General features: G+C 31.4%; 2 protein-coding genes across 2 annotated transcripts in view; one reads left to right on the top strand and one right to left on the bottom strand.

The window, feature by feature from the left end:
* Nucleotides 1–1218, top strand: LOC106679435 (uncharacterized; the record flags this gene model as incomplete). The annotated part of the gene is given in 1 exon segment (XM_014418600.3): nucleotides 1–1218. A coding segment is annotated over 1 exon segment (1218 nt), but the record flags the coding sequence as incomplete, so codon positions are not given.
* Nucleotides 1–22026, bottom strand: part of LOC106679441 (uncharacterized) — a 227326-nt gene that overhangs the window by 199874 nt on the left and 5426 nt on the right. The gene's annotated exons all lie outside the window — the stretch shown is intronic.

The following is a 22026-nucleotide window of genomic DNA, read 5'->3' on the forward strand; positions in this document are numbered from 1 at the left end:
ACTTCAAATGATGAGAAGCTCCGTCGAATGGCTGATGAGGACCTAGTGGAATCAGCGTCCTCGCGCACGAAACCTGGTCGCCGACCCGATCCACAATCCTTTCTTTCCGGGTTGGTGACGGAGGATATGCGCGAGAGGTCCAGCCAGGTGTCGGATTGCTGGACGAAAGGTAGGCAAGCCTCCCAGCGGATGGGCGTGAAATGGATCCTGCAGGAAGATGCCCCATCAATCGTATATGGGGATGTCACAATTAGGGCCCACGAGAGGCAAAGACTATTAAGGACCCTTCGCCTGAAGAAGCAGATGGAGAGGGGAGAGACCTTGAGGCAGAAACCGGTGCAAGGAAGAGTGCCGGACTGCCTGGTTGAATCCCCGGACTCCAGTCACTTTCTCCAGACCGGCGAGTTCATGTCCTTTGCCGACTGGCGGTTCGTCCACAGGGCGAGACTCCAGCTGGTCCCCCTGAATGGACATCGGAGGTATGGGGGAGACCAGGATAAGAGCTGCAGGCGATGCGCGTTTGCAAATGAGTGTCTAGCACATGTAATAGGGCAATGCAACGTGCATGCGGTTCTTCGCCAGAAGAGGCATGATGTCTACGTGGACAGGATTGAGGCTACGGCGAGGAACCGAGGATACGGAGTCGTCGGAAAGAATCAAGCAGTTGACGACTCCGGCCTGCGACCCGACCTTGTGGTATCGAAGGGTGACAAAGCCTTGATCATTGATGTAACGGTCCCCTTCGAGAACCGCAGAGAGGCGTTTGAGTCGGCAAGGACCAGAAAGGAGGAAAAATACGCCGCCCTGAAGACCTCCCTGCGTTCTAGGTACAGGGAGGTGAAGATAGCCCCAATAGTCGTGGGCGCCCTGGGAACGTGGGACCCCAACAATAACAAGTTCCTTCGGGGGATAACCACCGGGGCGTTTTTAAAGAAGATGAAGAGGCTGGTGACCTGCGAGACCATTGCCTGGTCCAGGTGCATGTATATGGAGCATCTGTCGGGCCGGATACAAAGACCCTACAGATGGTACCGGCCCGAGGTGGACCGGGCGGAGGGGATGGTCGCGCCAGCCGAAACACGGCTGTTGGGTGAAGAGGAGATAGGGCGAGCGTCGCCGGAGCCATCCACTTCAAGGGGACATCCCGGAGGAGTGGAAAGGGGAGGCGTCGAGTCACTGATCGGGGTTAGGCCGGGAAGCGACAGTGAGTTGAGTTAGGCGGGGGCACCAGAGTGGACTTAAAGGACGGATTGAAAATAGGAAAAAAGAAGAAATGAAGAAATGTATTATAATAATGTATAATCTTTGAAATGTAGTATATATATACTCTAGGCATGCCAATGAAATAATATGTATTATGTCAAATTACTGTTTAAAATAAATCTATATTATATGTTCTTATCAGCTTAATCTCTGGTACGATCCTCATCGAGGATCCAGTAATGGGAGTGAGTGAAACATTTGTATTGGTTGTACAGACCGAAATGGATTGTAAAAGGAAACTGTAGTGGTGAAAAAAAAATGTTGATTATATCCTATTATTGTATATCTTTTTTTTATGATTATACCATGAATATGTAATGTAAATATGTCCGATTAAGGATTGATAAGTATGCTGTGTAAGATAGCAACCTAATGTATTTAGGCAGCATATATGAATAAAGTATTTCTCTCTTATTTAACATTATAATATATCCTATGCCCTTTCTTCTTTTTCATCCTCCAAGAAAGCTAGAGACAAACTAACTTGAGAAAGCACAAATAAAGCAGGACCCACAGATATGGCGGTTTTCTTGGTAGGAGTAGTAGTTGTTTCGGACAAAATTTCATATGCAAATAACATAAAAACTACTACCCCTACAAAAATAAACGTTATTATACTACTCCATAGCACATTAAACTAGCTTTAATTTGAGTACTAATAGACATCTGTACGTCTCATAGTTCCTGAGATATAGATTTCCTTAATAAATTCGTCATCTACTGATTTTTCAGGACGTTTTTTATGAAATGTTGCTTTTTACAAAAACGTATCTCGGAAGTTATTTAATGTAAATAGCTCTTTTAGTAATGGTATTTTAGTAAATTTACTCTACTTTAAGTGATGTTCTATTAGGTTTTCTAGTCTTGTAGGTAGGTTATACGATATGGAGCTCTGAATTAAAAAAAAATCTTTTTTAACATTTTGAAACAACCGCCATTTTTTATTCTCCCAAACTATACTTGGCAGACTTATCAATTTTGACTAGTAATACTACCCAGTTTTTATTATAATAATAAAAATTTGGGGTGAAATAAATTACTTTTTTCTCCTCTTGGGCTCTTGTACTATGACCACCTCCTTCTCGGTGACAATTTTAACTCGGTATTGTTTTAAAACAGCTAACAGATAAGTATTTGCGCTCTCCCTATTTCTGGAGCCCAAAAGCGTGTGGATACCAAAGTTTGTTACTTTGTTTGTTTATAAAGCATTGATGAATATATTATTAGCCTGTTGAGGAAGAAATGAATGCTGCAAAGAAATATTGATGACATTGAAGATAACCCTGCGCAAGGAAAGAAACCAAAAAAAGCCGAAAACCGCAGAAGATATTCATAACTAGGAATGATGTCCTTTACGTGACTATTTCTCGTCTAAAACAAATAAAAAAAAACGAAATAAATAAATAAAAATTAACTATTAATATTTAGTTAATACCACACATATTTACACACATAGTACAAACTCTTTCATTTCTTTTATAAGTCTATTAATTTATTTATAGTTATTATTGAAAAGCATACTATTTTTATTATTATTATTTGTACAGTGATAAAACTACTACCCCTACAAAAATAAACGTTATTACACTACTTTATAGCACATTAAACTAGCTTTGATTTTATTTCTGGCAGAAATCTGCAAAATAATATTACAAAATTTTCTTCCACTTCTTCTTTATTAAACCTTTATAATTCTTAGAATTTCAACTTCTTGGTGTGGTACCCCATATCCAGGAAATTAAGCTACATTATTTTCTGTACACCTAAAGCAATATTTCATTCATTTAATTTCTTATGAATACTATATAAATTGAAATAAATCAGATTTTTAAATTATTTTATTTATAACGTAATGGTCATTTTTGCATGCTCAATAATCAACCATTTACACTCCTATATATTGTCAATCAATCTTATATAAAATGTAATTTTTTTTGTTTTTCAAAAATATTACGATATAAAAACTATAGTAGCTAATTTTCAATGTTATACTATCCTCCTTGATAGATTAAAGTTAATATTTAAAGTTGTTTATATATGACACAGTGAAAGCTGAATATTACATAAGGTTAATGATGACTGGAGATAATCAACCTCCACTAAAATGACCAGTGAAAGTTGATCGTAAGCATATCCGATCAGCTTTTACTAGAGTGCAAGATTAGTGATTGTTTCTTTACCCAAGACCATGTTACAATTAACAGTGATGGTGTTAACAAAAATACAGACATTCTAGCGAACAAAATTTGACAACTGTTATCCAATTAAGTTATATAATAATTATAATTTGGTAGTATATTGCTACTGTGAGATCTTTTTAAATTTCTTTAAAACATTATAGGCGAGGTTGACTTTGACTGTGTACTGTTCACCTAAACTATTGAAAGTGCTTTTTCAATCCGACTATTCAATTTGCACTTAGTTGCTTAGAGTAAGGCTACCATAACTTGTGACTGTAAACCATTCCAGAAACATCTGCATCCCTCCTCTTTATATCATTTCTTTATATTAATGTTTAATATTTATCAAAGTTTCTGTATGAATTAAAACGGCAAAATCTTAAAAATAAAAAAAGTTTAATAAACAGGAAGAGGAAGAAAAAGTGTAAATATTTTATGAGTAAATCATAATTAAACACAGTTTTATTCACTCCAAATTTATCTAAGTACACCTTCCAATGATGAGCCTACTGATTTAGCTCTAGAAACCACTTCTGTCCAGTTGAAACTAGTACCAAAAGAATGGAGCAATCTGAACGTCCACTCCTAAAACCTTCCTTCTAAATGTTGGTCAAGCTTAAATTTGTCGACCGTTAGATCACCTGACCGCTCCATATTTTAAAGTTTTTCTTACAACAGAAATTTGTAATGGATGGTAGTGATTACATCGTTTACACAGCTAAGAATTGTTACATTTATACAACATGCCTACCGTAGCAATTATCGGACACCATAAAACGCGTCATAATCAGATTTCTTCTTCTGAACCGCTGAGAATGCAGAAAATGTATTTACTATTGTACAAGAGTATTTACTATTGTACAACAAATGGGGAACGCAAGGTGGCTATGTAACAGCTGGAGTGGAACAGGTACCCAGTTTCTTTCATAACATGCCTGCCCGTGACCAATCCCGAAAAGGTTTCGCAAAGCAGACTTGCTGTAGCCGACTCTTAAGGATCAAAAGCCGTCAAGCAAGCCTTAGCACGTTTTTGGATTCGATGATACAGCACAAAAGCTTGTCCTAACCCGCCTCCAATTGATTCTTATTGTACCTCACACGAACTTATTTTTAATCGAAGAAATTCATACAACTTTCACCACTTTTTCGCCACAAATACACAAAAGTAACTAATTGAAGAGTGATTCAGTTGCAAAAACACATTTTTTTTTAGGTTAGTCGAGTATATAATAGAAACTTATTATTATCGTTGTAGTTGACAATTTGTTAAACATTTTATTCTTTTTTATCTATGTTAAAATGGACGAAATGTAACCGTAACACATTTATAACTATGATATACATTCAACTCATTATAGCAGTATGTAGATTTTATGAGAGCAGAACTGTATAAATGAACAAGTACTAAGTAATTAGCGCTTTTTAGCTTCATTACAGGCACACATAAAATAAAGTGTATACAATATCTTTATTTTGTATTGGATCTATTCCAATGAGATTATCGTATAGTGGGTTATTTCTCTCTACTGGGGTACCCTTACAGACCATCCCAAAGTTACTCAATTTGTTAATAAGCGATCCAAATCAAAGATAGTACTTGGGAATAAATTTTATACAAAATACAAAAAAAATATTCGACAATGTAAACTAAAGCGGATTGTATGACCTGAGTGTTATCTTATATTTTCATCTTTAACTAAATCCCTTAAACGTATCGTCGTTGAAACAAGAGGGGATCATAAGTATGATTGCTGCCGTGTCGGTGTAAGAACGTTTTTCAAAGACAATATGCAAAAGTTTCAGTTTTCACAAGCTTATTGTGAGCGTTTACTATAGGGTAATTGAACTTGGTCACAGTTGGACCAACCCCTCTTTTTCTAGCAAGCATTAGTAAATCCAGGAGAGATAATAAGATATTGATCAAAATTATCGACATCAAAGAAGATTGTTCAGAAGAAACATCCAAAGCATTTGACCAAAGCGGAGATGAAAGGGTAATATAATAACCCTATATCATTAATATTATCATTATCATTCCCGATATAATTTTTTAAAAAACTTTTACTTATTGTGTAAAACCAAATATTGTTCAATTCAAACCTAATTTGAATAAATCGATATTTTAAAGAAATGGGTGTTTTCGTTTAGTTTCAATTTGACCAGTGCTTGTAGAAATGTGTATATAAGAAGCGTCGGTTAAACTAGTGTCAATAAATATATAAAAACAAAACAGTTAAAAATAGATAAATAAAAATAATCATTTATATTTGAAAATGATAATATAAAATTTTACAGTATTATTATATTTTTTTCATATTAGCCTGAAGTAAGACACTATACCTCAAAAGTTTCGATGTCAAATAGTAACTGATAATGGACAATTTTCCAGTACATATGATTATTTAAGTACAGTAATTTATGAAGAAACTTTTCTTTATAGTAAATATAAGTTGTAAGCAGGAGTAATATTTATAGAGTGCTAACACAAATTACCTAAATAAATTACTAAATTTGCAATGTTGGTTTAACTAAAAAAGATTAAAACTTGAAATTCACGGATAATAAAGAGAGAGAGTTTACTTAAGAGCCACAGAAATCATTTTTTCAACTTTCTAAAAGGTCATGGCACTTGATTCCCTAGCGAGCTTATTCAACTTACACCGTTACATCAGATTGCTTTGAAGCACAAGGTTAGTTATTAGTTTTTCCTTGTTAAACGTGTAATAATAATAAAAAAATAAAATAAAATGAAGTGACTAACAGTATTTAACTTATGCCTTCGTACTATGGAGAACGCTATTGCGTTGAAGGCAACTATAACAGCCCGGCTGCATACCTCGCTAGGGTAGGGCCCCACCTACATTACATAGCACAATATGAGTATGAAACGGAAATTCCTAGGCTCCAAATCGAGAAAAATGGAGGGAATGGCAGGAAAAAGCTTATTATAAATTCACCTCTGTAACTATTTCTAATATATAACTTAAAACCAACACAGTAAATGCATTGTAAATTAATGTTGGATCTAATACAATTGGGTCGTTTCATATCAAATGTAATTTTTGAATGGAAAGGTGATTTACTAAACCGACTTCAATAAAAAATAGAAATAAAAACATTTTTAACAAAAATGTAGATACACGCTTGTTCCCTCCTGGACACCTCATTCCTCTACCTTCTATCTCTTCGTAGACCCGGCGGCTGTCTGCCCTCCGGGCTTACATATCTATTCGTACCTACAGGAATAGTACCCGGTAGAACGAAGTTACCTTCCTGCATATCATGGCGGCTGGTTACACTCCGGACTTGCATACCTCCTTCGTACCTACATGAGTAGTACCCGTTAGGACGAGGTTACTATCCTTAGAGAATTCAGCTCCTTATCAACTACCTTACCTAAGTGAACACGCATTACCGAGGCCTTCTGGACAAGAGTACCTAATATTATCTATTAGAGTCAGATTTACCAGAACTTCCTCGACAAAAATATTTATCCTAATTTTCTAAACATTTTCCCCAACTTGTTATCAACTTATCAATTTCAGAAAAGAAAAATTCAGGGTCATGTGAAGGAATGAAGTCAGAAAATGTGTTTTTGACCATCGTTTTTCAGACTTCGTAACACAGCTCATTCAGCTTCACTGTTTGTTCTGAAACATGAGGTCTGGCGTTGTCATGTAAGAATATAGGTCTCTTCCAATTAACCAATGCAAGTTTTTTTTGACAACTTTTTGATGCATTATGTCAATATCACTGCAGTACGATATGGATGTTTTCACTTCTGGGTAAAAACGAGAAATGAATGATTCTAGCCATTGACCACCACATACAGATACTCATCATTATTTTTTTGTATGCAAATTTGGTATTGGCATATGTTCCGGTCTTTCGTCGATATTTATCCACTGACCTGGCCGACGACTGTTATCACATACAATCTACGTATCTGATTATCTTTCGAAAAAAGGTTCGTTTTAGTGCCGAGTAAGCCGCGAAAAACATGTCTCAGCTGCTGCCACTGATTACACTAAGAGGTACCCATCGATTTACTTTTTTCCCTCACCAACGGTCTTTAATTATCAAAAAACTTTTCAGTTGTGCTGCAAGTCCTTTAATTGTTTGGTAAGGGTTTCCTTCCACAGTAAGCCTAAATTCATTGTCGTCAATTTCTGATGGTCTTCCTCTGGGTTTGTTATTTAAATCTGAGTCACCAGCTAAAATTTTTTTAAACCACAAGCGGATGGTTCTTTCGTTACAATACTCTTCCCCGAATACCATGGTAATGATTCTTACAGTTTGGGCTTCCGTGTATCTAAGTTTAAAACCATAGCAAATTAAAATTATAGGAAATATTATTAAAAAAAGAGAGAGGCTCATTATAATCTGTAAACATAAACGTAGTAAACAAAAACCCACTAATACTACTTAGAATTTCTGAAATAATAAAAAACAAATTCATATGAAATGACCCAAAGTTGAGCTCTAAAGTGGAATAGCTTCATTATTTTTTTTCAATAACATTTTTTGAGGTTAAAAACTTCTAATTTGAATGTATTTTATTCTAAATTAACATAATGTTGCACATCATTTTGGGACTAATGTCCCATATTCATGTACTTTAATAAACCTCATAATTAATCAAACATGTGACATCACAAAGGAAATTATGTCATTATCTACGTAGCTTCAAACAAATTTCTTTACACTGAGTGTAAGAACTCTTGGTACGTAAAGAGTACCAATTAATTAAGTAGAAAGAGAGAGAGAGAAATGCTTTATTCATTCATGCTGCCCAAATACATCGGGTTGCTACATTACACAGCATACTAATCAATCCGTGATCGGACATATATAAATTACATTACAAAAATTTTTACATGATATAATAAAAAATCTCCACTCTCACATCCTCCCCAGTGACCCGCTAAACAAATTCACTATTAGACAGCGATGTGAGATCAAACCAGAGAAATACTAGTCACAGCAGTAGATCAGTTTACATTAAAACAAACCAATAAATGGTAAACATTTTACCAAAACAAAACTAATACATAGATTTAAAGGAAAATATAACAAAAAGTTGGTTAAAAGAAATACTTGATTGGATAAATAAGTAAAAAAAAATTAGTAGATTTGGGCATTCAACCATGTGATGTGCCACCAATATCCGTGTGGGAAGAATCAGGTTAAGAACACGAGGGTATCTTGCAGTAATAGATTATTTTACAATAATAAAAAAAGTAATATAAACAGAACAACCTTATTTAAATTGGTCGGGAGATATTCCCATTTAAGGTACAGGTATTCCAAAAGAACCTTAAAACGGAGTTTTTCTCTACTTGAAATGTGGAACAGCCGGGAGTACTAATTAGGTACCTGACCTTTCAACTCATTGATTTTCAACGCAAGTAGGGCTCTTTCATCATTGCCTATTCTTCAGCGTAACCTCAAGATATTCTAATGCAAGTAAATAGACAAAAAGCCTCCCATTAGCTGTCCGTACATGGGTAGATTAAACATTAGGCACTATGTCATTTGTTTTAAGAATGTAGAATTAGTTCTAATTAAAATATTAGTCCAGGGTCCTGTGTTAATAATGAAACCTAATTCTATTAGCTCATAACTACAAGTATATAAACTACATAGTAAAATCATTAATATTTTTATTACGTATATAAATGATTGATCATATTTTTCTGAATATGAAGACTAGAGTTGCGGGTGCGGTCAAAAAGAAACGTTTAATAACTATTTGCAGACGTTTCACCCCACTTTACAGGGTTGATCAGGGTTAAAAAAGATACAAAACAACTACAAATATATTGCCAATGTAATGTAATAAGATATAAGGAAGTAAACTAAGGTGAGATTAAGAATTAGGTAAATATAAGTGAAAAAATTATATAAAACTGAAATAAAAATAAGATGTACAATAATAAGTATATATAAATATAAGAGAAATAAAAAAACAAAATTTGTACAAATTAAGTAAATATGATGAGAATACATGAAGGTGAAAGTAGTGAGTAAAGAATAAGTAAAAAATAAAAATATAATAATAATAAATAAATAAGGAACAAACCTAATATATTAGTATTTTTAGTTATATTATTATTATATAGTTATGACTAGTTATAAGTAACAGTGTAAGTTAACAGGTTTGTGTCAAGAGTTCAGGATAGTTCTATTGGATGACTATTGGCGCGGATACAAGTGCCGGGATCTTCCGGAGTTTTTTCACAAGTGAAGGGACAAGCTTGGTTCCTTGGGCTAAATGAAATTTGAAAATATATGAAAGGATGGAACAGAACAAGAAAAAAAAATGGGAACCTACGAATGAAGCCAATTAAATTAAGAATTTTTAAACACTTTTCTGTCAAGTTGAATTACTAAATTCAGTCCATTAATTAATTATGACCCTAAAACCATTTAATGTCTTCTAACCTTACAAAAAAAAAAATTTCCTTCCATTTGTAAATGTTTCCCTGAACCTTAGGAAACGTTTAAAATCAATATTTTCTAAAGAAACTGACTACCTCTTAATTAAATTATTTTCATAGTTATCAAAAAATTACATTACATTAACTATGTTAATAAATGAACGGTAACATCAGCTGGAATAAAAGAAAGGAAAATAATTAACAAATAATGACATTTTTAAATATATAAATAAAATAAATCAGAAGTACTTTTTAAGCTTTTGAACAGGGATACACTTGATATTGATAAGTTAAGAAAATAATTTATTAAAGAAACGAAACTAGTTAAAATGTACAAAGAAAGAGCTCATACGTATTTATAAATTTTATTTGGAAATAAGGAACTTCAATTTAAATTCTTGAAAAAGTAGTGAATGAATATGCGGGATTTGTGGAAGGTGGAAAGGGAACTGCACCAAGAGATGAAAGAAAGAAAGGAATTTCATAACGAATAAACCACTTTATATATATTTGGAGACCAAAAATGGTTATTGTGGAAATGAACTTAAGATCTAAAAATTAAAGATCAGACATGTGATGTACGGCAGGATTGCATAACTTGATGGACGACGTTAGAAAATTCAACTGCAGGGTAAAGACTTTTAATTCCTTATTACGTAGAGAGACAGGCGCTCCAGTGGAATACGAAGAGTAATAGTACAAAGATATTTTTAAAATATTTTAGTTTTAAATCCAGATTTATATACAAATTATATACCACACAACAATGGTCAAAGAGATTGGGGGGGGGGGAGATAAATAGGAGGTTGTAATATGATAAATAGAGTATTTTTTCGAAAGAAAAAATTTGTATATTAAATTTTGTTGGTAATTTCACTACTCTACTAATGCTGAATAAACTCGGTTTAAATCTTGGCTTGTCACACTAAACTTTATAGCAAAAATTAACAGAACTATCTGGGTGGGAACTCTATTTCGGCAATTTCTGGGTCCACTCAACCCGAAAATGAGTACCCAACAATAATCAGGGATTAAATCTGGTGGTCTACTGTAGTGATTTGTCGATTGGGTACCGTAGCAGTTAATGTAGCATATTTAAAGTACTATATTGTCATCCGAATTACGTAGTGGAACTAAGCTGGAAACATACGGATTGGCATAAATCAAACTGGTTGTACAATAATATTTCATGAAAATTATCTTCATCACAATGGTAATATCATTTATACTAATATATATGAGGCTTAACACATGGAGAGAAGAACGAACAGTGAACTGCTTGCAGGACTGGTCTATCAATATCTCACGATATGAAGGCAAGGAGGTTAAGATGGTTGGGCATGTGGCTCGAAGCAATTAATCAGGACGCCTGAACACAACAATGAATGCCAGTATAGTTGGCAAGAGACAACGTGGGAGGCCAAAAACCAGATGGATAGACATAATCAACAAATATGTGAAAGAGCTGAATGCAGAAAACTGGAAAGCAGTAGCCCAAGATAAGCAGGCGTGGAGAAGGCTGGTTTGGGATGCCAGAGATCTACAAGGTCTGTAGATCCAACCGAAAAAAAAATATAAATCACAAATAAAAACATTATGATATGCAATGAGAAATATGTGAATCACATTTAGCAATAAAATTGCAAATAATTAAATTAGTTTTCGAAGCTTTTGATACAACTATCATAGTTTATAAACAAAGTTATTGTAAAGTTGGATAATCACAACAGGGAGTAAACACCAATTGCATAATCATGACAATCTACTATCTATCTGGAACAGGCTCCAGTAACGGGTTAATATAACTGTAACAAGTAATGTCGGTTACTGGTTCATCATAGCGTACAAAATATTCCCTTATTGTATACATATAGAAATAATGGATTCCGTTAGAAATTAGTATTGAAGCAATTCAACAAATTGAATCAAAATATGTTGCAAATAGACTAATTAGAAAGGAACATCTGAAATAACGGAATTTAATCAAGGTTTGGTTATTTTTCTAATTGACATTCACCCGGGAGGGTCTTAAAGTTATTTTTAACTTTATGTTTTTTTTTGTTCAATTATTTTTTCTATACCGATGTTGTTATATCCCAGTATCGTTTATAGGGTATTACTTCCTTAAATTTTAATAATAGCTATCATGTAAAATGATTATCACATTTTTTTTCTAAAATAACCGTCAGGTGCTTGTAGCATATTTCATATTTCATAGCATATTTTATATCATTCCTCGATTCACATATTGTTCCCTTTTACATTATATATCAATATACTGTTCATCATTTATTACCTGTCATAATAGTAATTTTATATTTATCAGTAATTTTTAAATCATCTTCAACTTCCTTACTATTTTTGATTTATGTTTTTAATTATTAACTATCAATCAGTATGGTTGAGGAACTTAAACTCCTTAGGATCACATTAAACCCACTTAAAAAATAAAACAATATAAGAGTAGCAATTTTTTTTAATATCAAACAATTTTATGTTTTTATATACAAATATTTTCTCAACATTTTTTCTCAAACACTATGATTGAAGTTAATAATTTAAATGTATATAGTTTATTTTACTTGGTTTGATTTTTTTTTCTGTTTATATACATATACAGATTTTATTTATAGATTTTTAAATTTACATCTTTTTATTTTATTTTATATATTTTTACTCATTTTATTTTATTTATTATTTTAATTTTTGTATGAAATTGTTCAATTACCACAATTACTCAGTGCCACAAACTTGGTAGATTGTAGTATTATCTATAAATAAGTAATTATTTGTTTAAAAATTAAAATTCATAACAGACATTCTTCATCCAATCTTCTTTGTGCGGTCAACTATCTTCTAAATGAAATAATGAAGTTGTTCTTGATAAATTTATTTTTTAAGTTACTTCCTTATGTGTATATCTTTTCATATCTCTATCTTTATATCTGTTTTAGTTAAATGTCACTATTAATATCTTAGATTACCTTTATCTTAATGAAGACCTGCAAGGTGGATTAAGACGTTGGTAATTAATAAATAGTTGAAACTATTTAATGATGTTTTTTCTTGACCAGAACTCAAACCATTTCCTTCAAAAATCACTCTGGTTTTTAACAGAAATAGGCCTGGAGTAGTAGTCACTAAAGACCCTATTTTATAAGCGATCATTTTTCTAGACTACCTTATTTAACATAAAGCGTAGTGGAATAAAAAAAAAATTTCCCACGATTTTACCACGAACATGAAACAAAGAGAAGCAAACCTTAGAAGCTAAAGAAAATTTTACCGCAAAATGAATAGCAACCCCCACCCCATTTCCACTCTCTACGCCCCATCACATACTTTTATTCGGTGAAAATGTATTCTTCACGCTTGAGATGCGAAAGAAAAAAAAATTGAGTCCTTCATTCTTTTATCATCGAGTGAAAATTTGAGTCTGTAATGAAATTTGTTAGCAAATATAAAATACGTGATAGAGATTACGTGCATAGTAAATCATTAATTCATGAGGTTTTTTTTTTTTTTTTTTGCAAGTGCCGTGCGTTCTCTTCTAAAGGAACTAGCATAAAAAATCTACATACGATGTCAGATATTCTAAAATTAATAAATAATTTTAATATACATGTTGTGGAAATACATTACTTTTGTAAAAGTATCTAGAAATGAAAAATAATACGATAAAAACTAATACAAGAGTGACGCATATAGATGATTCTTTTATGTTCTCGATTATTCTATATAATTTTCATTATTAATGAATAATGTATTTAGCAATAATCATGTGTTTTTGTTGATTTTGGAATGAAAAATCAAATAAAAATTGAACAATTCAAAATTTTTTTGATTTTTTCAAAAGTGTTTTGATATATATATTTGAAGAAAATCTAATACTATGTGCGCATTACACGATTTTAAAAGTAATCACACAATTAATTTGATTATAAATTTATTTTTGCATGTCGGAAAGTTCAAAACCGTCCTGTGACCGAGAACTGACGTTTGCAATTAGAATAGTTGTTGATGTTTTCGAATTTCACGGATTTTACATCAGTAACGGTTCTTCGCCTTCCGACACGGTAGTTAAGCCCGCGTAAAGACCTCAGGTGGCAAGATACTAACTTAGTGAGGGAAGAAAACCTGATTTCGCAAAGACACCACTAACTGAAATTCAAAACACGACTCAATGGTTAAATATTTAAATCAATTTTTTTATAACTTAATACCAATGGTTATAAGTTCAATTAATATAAAAAAATATATACGATAGGATTTATTAACTGAACAAGTAATTTATTACATTTATTAGTTCTGTAGAACTAACATACATACTATTAATTAGCAGTCTGATATTACGATAGGCATTAGATATTAAAGAGCTATTACTATATATTATATGTAACTATTAATATATAATATATATAAAACAAAGTTTAGTTTCAGGCGTTGTTCTAATACCCTTACCACCTTCATATCCCGCTATTTCAATCACTTCCTGTCCACCCAGTTCCAAATGATTTGAAATCGATATCCCTTATTTGGAATAAAAACCTATAAGAAACTATGTAGTGCGTAGTCATTTGTTGATCATTTGTTTTGTAGACTATTCAGGTGAAAATATTTTATTTTATTTTTTTTTAATAAACCCTGATCACTGTAAGCACGTTGAACCTTTTATTGAGAAAACAATATTTTAAATATTATATATAAGCCATTTATCATATTTTTTCTTTTTACTTGTGATTATCTCTTTATTTAGTTTTTATTATTATGTTGTTGTTTCTTAATTCTATGCATTATCTTATTTTAGTAAATTTATTCATTTTTATTATTTAATTTTTGTTTTTTCTTGCTCATCTATTAGTATTTAATTTTAACTATCAATATTATATTATCTGGTAGGTTCAACGATAGAATATTATTAAAAAATTTTATTAAAAATATTGGCGTTGATTTTATGTTGGTAAACAACAATTCTCCAGTGGTTTGCCAAAAAAAAAAAAAAAAAAAAAATCCCCTGATATATGGCGATATCATCACCCTGTTCGAACCTAGATTTGTCTATGGACTACTGTCAGGTACCCATTTTTTACAGTTGAGTGGAGCAAGGGAGCTTCTACACACACAAAGGTACAAATTTAGTTTTCCAAGTCAGTTTCTAATGCAAAGATTCAGTTTAGACTCGGAAAATACGTACACAATCGAACTATAGTGTATAAGCGAATTCAGTCACTTCTGGAATGCCTAAGTGATTGGCCTAATCTAAACGAATAACCGGACTCGGTTAGCCAACAGAACTGGATGACGATTCGTTGGCATCGATGAGGGTTGGCACCGCAGACCGACCGCTATTCGCTCCACTTTTTCACCGCCCCCAAACGCACTAACCCCAGCCCGGTTATTAAGTGAGGTCAGAATCTACATTCCTTAACGCGTTTTCTATCATTGCCCGTCCAACAACTTAAGTTAAATCATCAAGAGTATCATCCATCAATGGAGAATACCACAATGCATGATTACCTTAATGAAACCTATAAACATTTACACCCTTTATGGGTCAAAATGGATGACTCTTCTACCCATCGTAAGGAGGAATAAAAAATGGAGACTTTTCCAGAAGTCACAAAAATGTATTTTTGAGGTTTTTCAAATAAAAAAAAATTGGCCTTTATTTTCTGCTAGAAAATGGTTCAATTTTTACCTATACTAAACAAAGGAAATAGTCAAATATCATTAAAAATTAAATATTAGACTTTTTAAGGTACACGCCCAATATGAACTTTATACAATACAAATTAGTTTTGGGTTCTTTCATCTAAAAATAATAATTCGCGTTTTTTCTGTTACAGAAAACGGTTCAATTTTTAGCTATAGTATACAAAGGATACAGTAAAATATCATTAAAAAGTAAACATTGGACTATTTAAAGTACAAACCCAATATGATGTTTATATAATACAAATTATTTTTGGGTTCTTTCATCTAAAAAAATTCGCGTCATTTTCTGTTTCTGAAAACGGTTCAATTTTTAGCGAGAATATACAAAGGATATAGCAAAATGTCATTAAAAAGTAAACACTGGACTATTTAAAGTACACACCTAATATGATGTTTATGTAACACAAATCATTTTTGGGTTCATTCTAGTAAAAAAAAGCGTTATTTTATGTTAGAAAATGGTTCAATTTTTAGCAAAACTATACAAGAGACAGTAGTATAATTTAAAGTAAGTATTAAAATATTTAAGGAAAACCTAAAATTTTCTTTTTAATAATTTAGGTTCAATTCACCAAAAGAGTGCAATTGTCTAATGAGGTGAGGTGAAATTTTTTCGATTATTAACTTTCTTTAATTTATCCATTACGTTTTGGGGCCATCGTCTTATAATCAAGCTCACTTATCATTACCAATTTCTATAATTCCAAATTTTATAAACATCGATTCTCCTCTCTTAGTATTCTTTATAAAATTCACGATAATCATTCTTTCTGTCTACTAATTTCATATTTAAAATTAGGTGAAATGTTTTAAATAAACATTTACTTACATTCACTCCAATCATGGTTATACTGATGTATTTTCTAAAATGTTCGCTCTTATATCATTCGGAGTTGCATATTATGAAAATTACCAACAACACTAAAAACAATGTTTTGGTTTTTATACTGATCATTTTTCATTTTTTTTTCTGTACGAAAATCCGGTATCTATTCCGCTTCATCAGCTATTGTCCATAAATGAGACAGATCATGGTAATTACCTATAAATAATTTAAACTTGCCACTCCCTCCCACCGAAATTGTGTTGATTGCAACATAATTCTCTAGTATTTTTATGTTCTTATACCTCTTATATAAATAGTTTAAAAACAAATAATTAAAAATAAAAATTGTAATTAAATTGTCTTTTATTTTTAATATTCTAAAACATTAGTCTTGAGTTTCTTGCTAGGGGTACCCACAATAGTGGGGATCATGAGGATGTTAAATGTCCCATGTAATATAGACAGTCAGCCTGTATACTATGTTCTCTGTACAGTAATAAATTTAACAGAAGTAAAAGAAAATTAATCCTTTTAAGCAAAAAAAAAAATTAAAATAAAGAAGCGTACGTGTAAACGCAAACATGTGTATAGTTATTGCAAAAATAAGTTATGTAATGCAGATAAAATTAATGATAATCAGAAAGGATATGTGGTAAGCCCTCAGGTATATTAAATATGAAGATATTCAAATGAGCGAAAATCAACTGTCGCTGATAAGAATAAGATCTTTTTTTAACCTCATGAGAGAAAGCACAAAATCGATAAGGCAAGATTATGTCGCCAATATCTTAACTTTTCTCACTTACTAATATCCGTTAAATGACTAAACAAAATGTTTTTCATGCATACAGCGTGAAAATCTGTAAAAATTATGTAGAAAATTTGTGGTGCAATGTTACTTAGGATTCATAACTTCCTACGACTAAGAGATAAGTAAATAAAAAAACGAGGGATACGCAGTAATAAAAAAATATATTCAACCATCAAGGATACTTTAAATATCAGAAACAAGTTCTACAAAAATCAATTTTAACAATAAACTCGTTACAATAAAATCATAAAAACTAATGAACAGAAGCTACTCGTGCAACTTTACGTTTTGAGTGGATTCGAAGTTATCAACTATTTTTTTTAAATAAATGATATTTTTTAAGTTTATCGCAATAACCCGATGTACACAGAAAATGTGTCTAGTTCCGACCGGATTGTATATAAGGAATATATAGTATGTGGAAGTACTGTGATTCAAAAATTTCGAATTCCAGTTTTCGATAGAAATACACGTTTTGTGTTTGCTTTATGAACAGCCTAGCTCAGAAACGTTGTATGAAACTGGAATTATGTCTTTAAATATGGTGGCTTTTCCATAAATTAAATAAAAACCATTTTTGGGTTCTTTCGAGTAAAAACTCAAGTTAATTTTTGCTCTTTTACCATTCGGAGCTGCATATCATGAAAATTACCAACAACACTAAAAAAAATTAAGTTTTGGGATTTGTACTGCTCATTTTTCATTTTTTTGCTGCATGAAAATCCAGCGTTTTCGCGGTATGACGCGAAAAGCGTCATGTATTTGCTTTAAATTAGACAATTATGATAATTACTAATAACGCAGTTTAAACCTCTCTCCGACCCCCCACCCTACCCAAAATTGTGCTAATAAAAACAAATAATTATTGGATTTTCAAGCAATCTTCCCCTAAAGTATGATTAATTTTTATCATTTGAAATGATTAATAATTTTGTTTTTTATTTATGAAAATTTCAAAAAATGAATTAATCTGAAATAAGGAAGAGTTTGATAATTAAAAAGGAGAAATAGAGACTGAAAAATCGGATACTTCCGAGCGTCTCCGATCTCTCCCGATCGCAATTATAAGGTACAATACATTGTAATAATTTGTTAAATTATTATACTCTTGCTAAAATGTTATATTATTGTATTGTTGACAGGAAGAGAGATGATATTCGTTATTGGCGTCTCGAAAAAACCTAAAATACGAATTTTTATAGCAACCGAAAAATTAGTAATTATTTTTTTAAATGTTTGCCTTCCAATGTTGTAAGTGAATCGTGCGATGCGCGACCCGCACCAATTTTGTTTTGTTCTGGAGTATTATTGAAAACCAATTTTTGGCTTTGAGTGGTTATCTTAATTTTATTTACAAATTTATTAACAAGGAAGGTTAGGTAATATAAGAAGTAGATCCCATCAAGGTAATTCAAACCAGTTATTATCCCAACCGCATTAAGGAAAATTTCGCAACTGCTATCCTACAAATAAACAAACAGGAAAGGTCAGCGAACCAATTACAACGAAAAGTTTGTCATTCCAAAGCTAATTTTACGTTCTAATATTACCAAATCTTTAAGCAAGAAATTAATGATAATTATATATATATATAATTATAATTGAATTTCATACAGGACTAGATTCTAGCTGCAATATATCAAACATTTATCAATTAAAAGGAATAACTTCAACGTGTTTTTATCAAATATAAATAAATAGCAAAATCACTTTCCTTAAATCGCGTAACTTAACGTTAATATCCGACCACTTTTAAAGTTCCCGAAGAAAACTATACTTTTTAAACGTGAACCGTTTACGCGAAAAAGTATTTATAGAAATACGACTCTGAAGGATTTTAAACTACTAATATCCTGAACTAATTTAAATTCTCCATATTTTACAATTTATCATTTAATTATATCGTGATTGAGTTTAATTAATCTGTGACACGGAAAATTTATTTATGCAATAACAAATAACATGTTATTTTTAATAGCAATTTTTAAATCATACAACTATTAATTTGATTGTACTACTCGTTGCTCAAATTGTATAACTGTAATTTATATGTATTCGGTAGTTCGAGCAAAAAAAAAAATTCAAGTCTTTATCCCAGCATTTTAATTTAAAATAAAATATTACACGGTGATCACTATTTTTTATATATATATAATAGAGAGATTACTTTACGAGATTATCGCATTATTCTGATGTTAGAAAGAAAAGGGGTGTTCAATTTCGTATTAGATAATTAGGAGATTATTTATTATATAAATTTAAAAGTTAATAAATAACTTAATAAATATGTAAAAATAAATAAAAATTAATATCAAATAAACTTAGAAGTTTTAAAAATTGAAGAAGTTTGTCGGGGGGTGCGGTCAGCAAAGAACAACTAACTGAAGTTACAGGCCTACCTTCTACGCCACAACGCCTGATGAAGACCTGAAACTCAGGTCGAAACGTCGGCATAAAATAAATAAATATGGTTTTGTTTATTTATGTTGTTCTTTGCTTACCGCACTCCCCGACAAACTTCTCCAATCATTAATCTACGGTCAACTATCTACACCTCATTAGAATTTTTTTTTTTTTTTAATATACTGTAGGTAGGAAAAAAAAGTAAGTTTCAAGTCTTTGTCCCAGCTTCTTTAGAACTTAAAAAGCTCCAATGAAAATCATTCAATAAAAATCTCAGGTTGAGTAAACTACTTAAGGCACGCATTCTAAAGTCAAAAGCCTTGACCTTTCGTTTAATTCACTACTGAAAAGAAAAAAGTCAAACGGGAGTGATAAAATCTTCCCTCAAAGCCAAAATCGTTTTCGAACCGAATGACATTTCTTAATGTGCTCAAAGAATGTTACACGTATTTTAGGCTAAGGACTTTCAACTCCCATCAAATGATGTCCGATCATTGTGAAACATTGATTCTGAATTGACTTTTTTTATATTTTTATCCTAATAATACAGTAATTTTAAACTTTTTTTTTTGGATACTGATAAAATAAGATGATAAAACTAAAGACATTAAAAATTACAAAATTGAAAAAAATTCATATTAACTGAGAATGAAGAAGGAAGATTCACTTCTATTTAATTAGAGAGGAGCTGCTGAATCGGGAATCAAATAAATGAATAGATTTCCCTGAGTCATACTCTCAAGCGATTCAAACCAAAGAATCAGGATCCACTTGGAGTTGATTCACTATTCAGGTGAGTGAATAAAAACTATTTAATTTCATTACTTTATTACAATATTTCTTTTTTTATCGTATAAGATGAATTAGGAGATCATTTATGACATAAATTGAAGCTAAAAACAATTTAAATCTTTAAAAATAAAATAAATAAATACAATAAGGAATATGAAATAAAAAATAAGCTTGAATATTATAATTGTATAAATATTTTATGAATGGTATCATAATAGGAAAAAAAATGTTTATTTTTTTAGATAATTGACTTTAGTTAAGAACAAATAAGTTATTTCATTTATTTTTCATGTGATTACACAGAAATTGAAAAGATACGTTTTAATTTCACGTTCAATATATTTATTTTTCTAATTTATAAAGCTTTTTATCCTTGAGATTTTTCTTTTTAATTCCAAATAAAAATGTTTTACCGTAATAAAGTAAAATTAAAAAAAAAATTAATGAAATATAGAAATATATCACTAGAGCAAGAATGTACTAGCATCATGGCATCTGTCATACTGCGTTTTTAAAAATGTTTACCTTAGAAATTTACATGAAATGTTGATAAAAATACAGTAAACTATCCCTCAGTAACTAGTCAGTTCTTTATTAATCAAAATTGACTCACTATATATACTTTGAAAATCATAAAACAATAAGATTAGATTGATGAAAAAATTTGATTTATAGACATATATATTATGTGTTTTCTCTCAATGTGGGCAGTATAATAGGGGTATTCATGGTCTTAAGTTTAACATGTTAAAGTGTGTTAAAAGGAGATGCATTTCCCACTTTTATCATGTTAAAACGATATAACGTTTAAGAAGGTTGAGAGTCCGTTAATAAGTCTGCTAATTGGAGGATGACGTCACGAAACAGGCTAGCTGTACGTCTTTGTCGTTTTGATAGGTTAGTTAGTGGTAGTTCGGGTTTGGGTTTTGTTGTTTTAGTTTTGAACGTTTTTAAATTCTAATAAAGTAATGGATAAAAATAATAATAAAGTAATGGGGGAAAAAACACTCTTCTAGACACAAGAAACAAGTGAGATAGTGGAAAGATTGTGTTAGCTCCTCTGCATTCAACATATAACATGGACTTTAAATTAGGATCCTCACAATCCTATACTTATAACATATAGCAAGTTAAAACTTTTTATATTTAACACTAAATTATGAATATTCCTAATTCGTAGTATCCAGGGAAGCTTTTGGAAAAATTACTTAAGTCCTGTCAAATAAAGAACTTAAAATTCAAGTAAATATATATGTAGTAAATACAAAAACGAATTTATGCACATTGTAGGGTATTGGTTTATTAATAAATTATTAGAATAAACCCGATATTTTTTAAGAAATCACTGATATCTCGTTGATTTTTTAATCCTGGGATTTACCGGTTTTATCAGTATCTTATTTGCAAACACTGATCATTGCAGGTAATAAATCACACGAGATAGGAGTCAGCTATTCGCATCCATTGCTATCTAGACAATGAGGATGTCTTCGGCGATGGCTAGAAGAGATTAAAATTAATAGCGTGGTAAGTAAGCGCCTTTAATGAGAGGTTATTGTGCTCCCGGCCACTGCGATAAACAGGGGAGTAACGGCA

This window comes from Halyomorpha halys, unplaced genomic scaffold (assembly GCF_000696795.3).
Source record: "Halyomorpha halys isolate HHAL.00 unplaced genomic scaffold, Hhal_1.1 Scaffold203.1, whole genome shotgun sequence".
Lineage (NCBI taxonomy): Eukaryota > Metazoa > Arthropoda > Insecta > Hemiptera > Pentatomidae > Halyomorpha > Halyomorpha halys.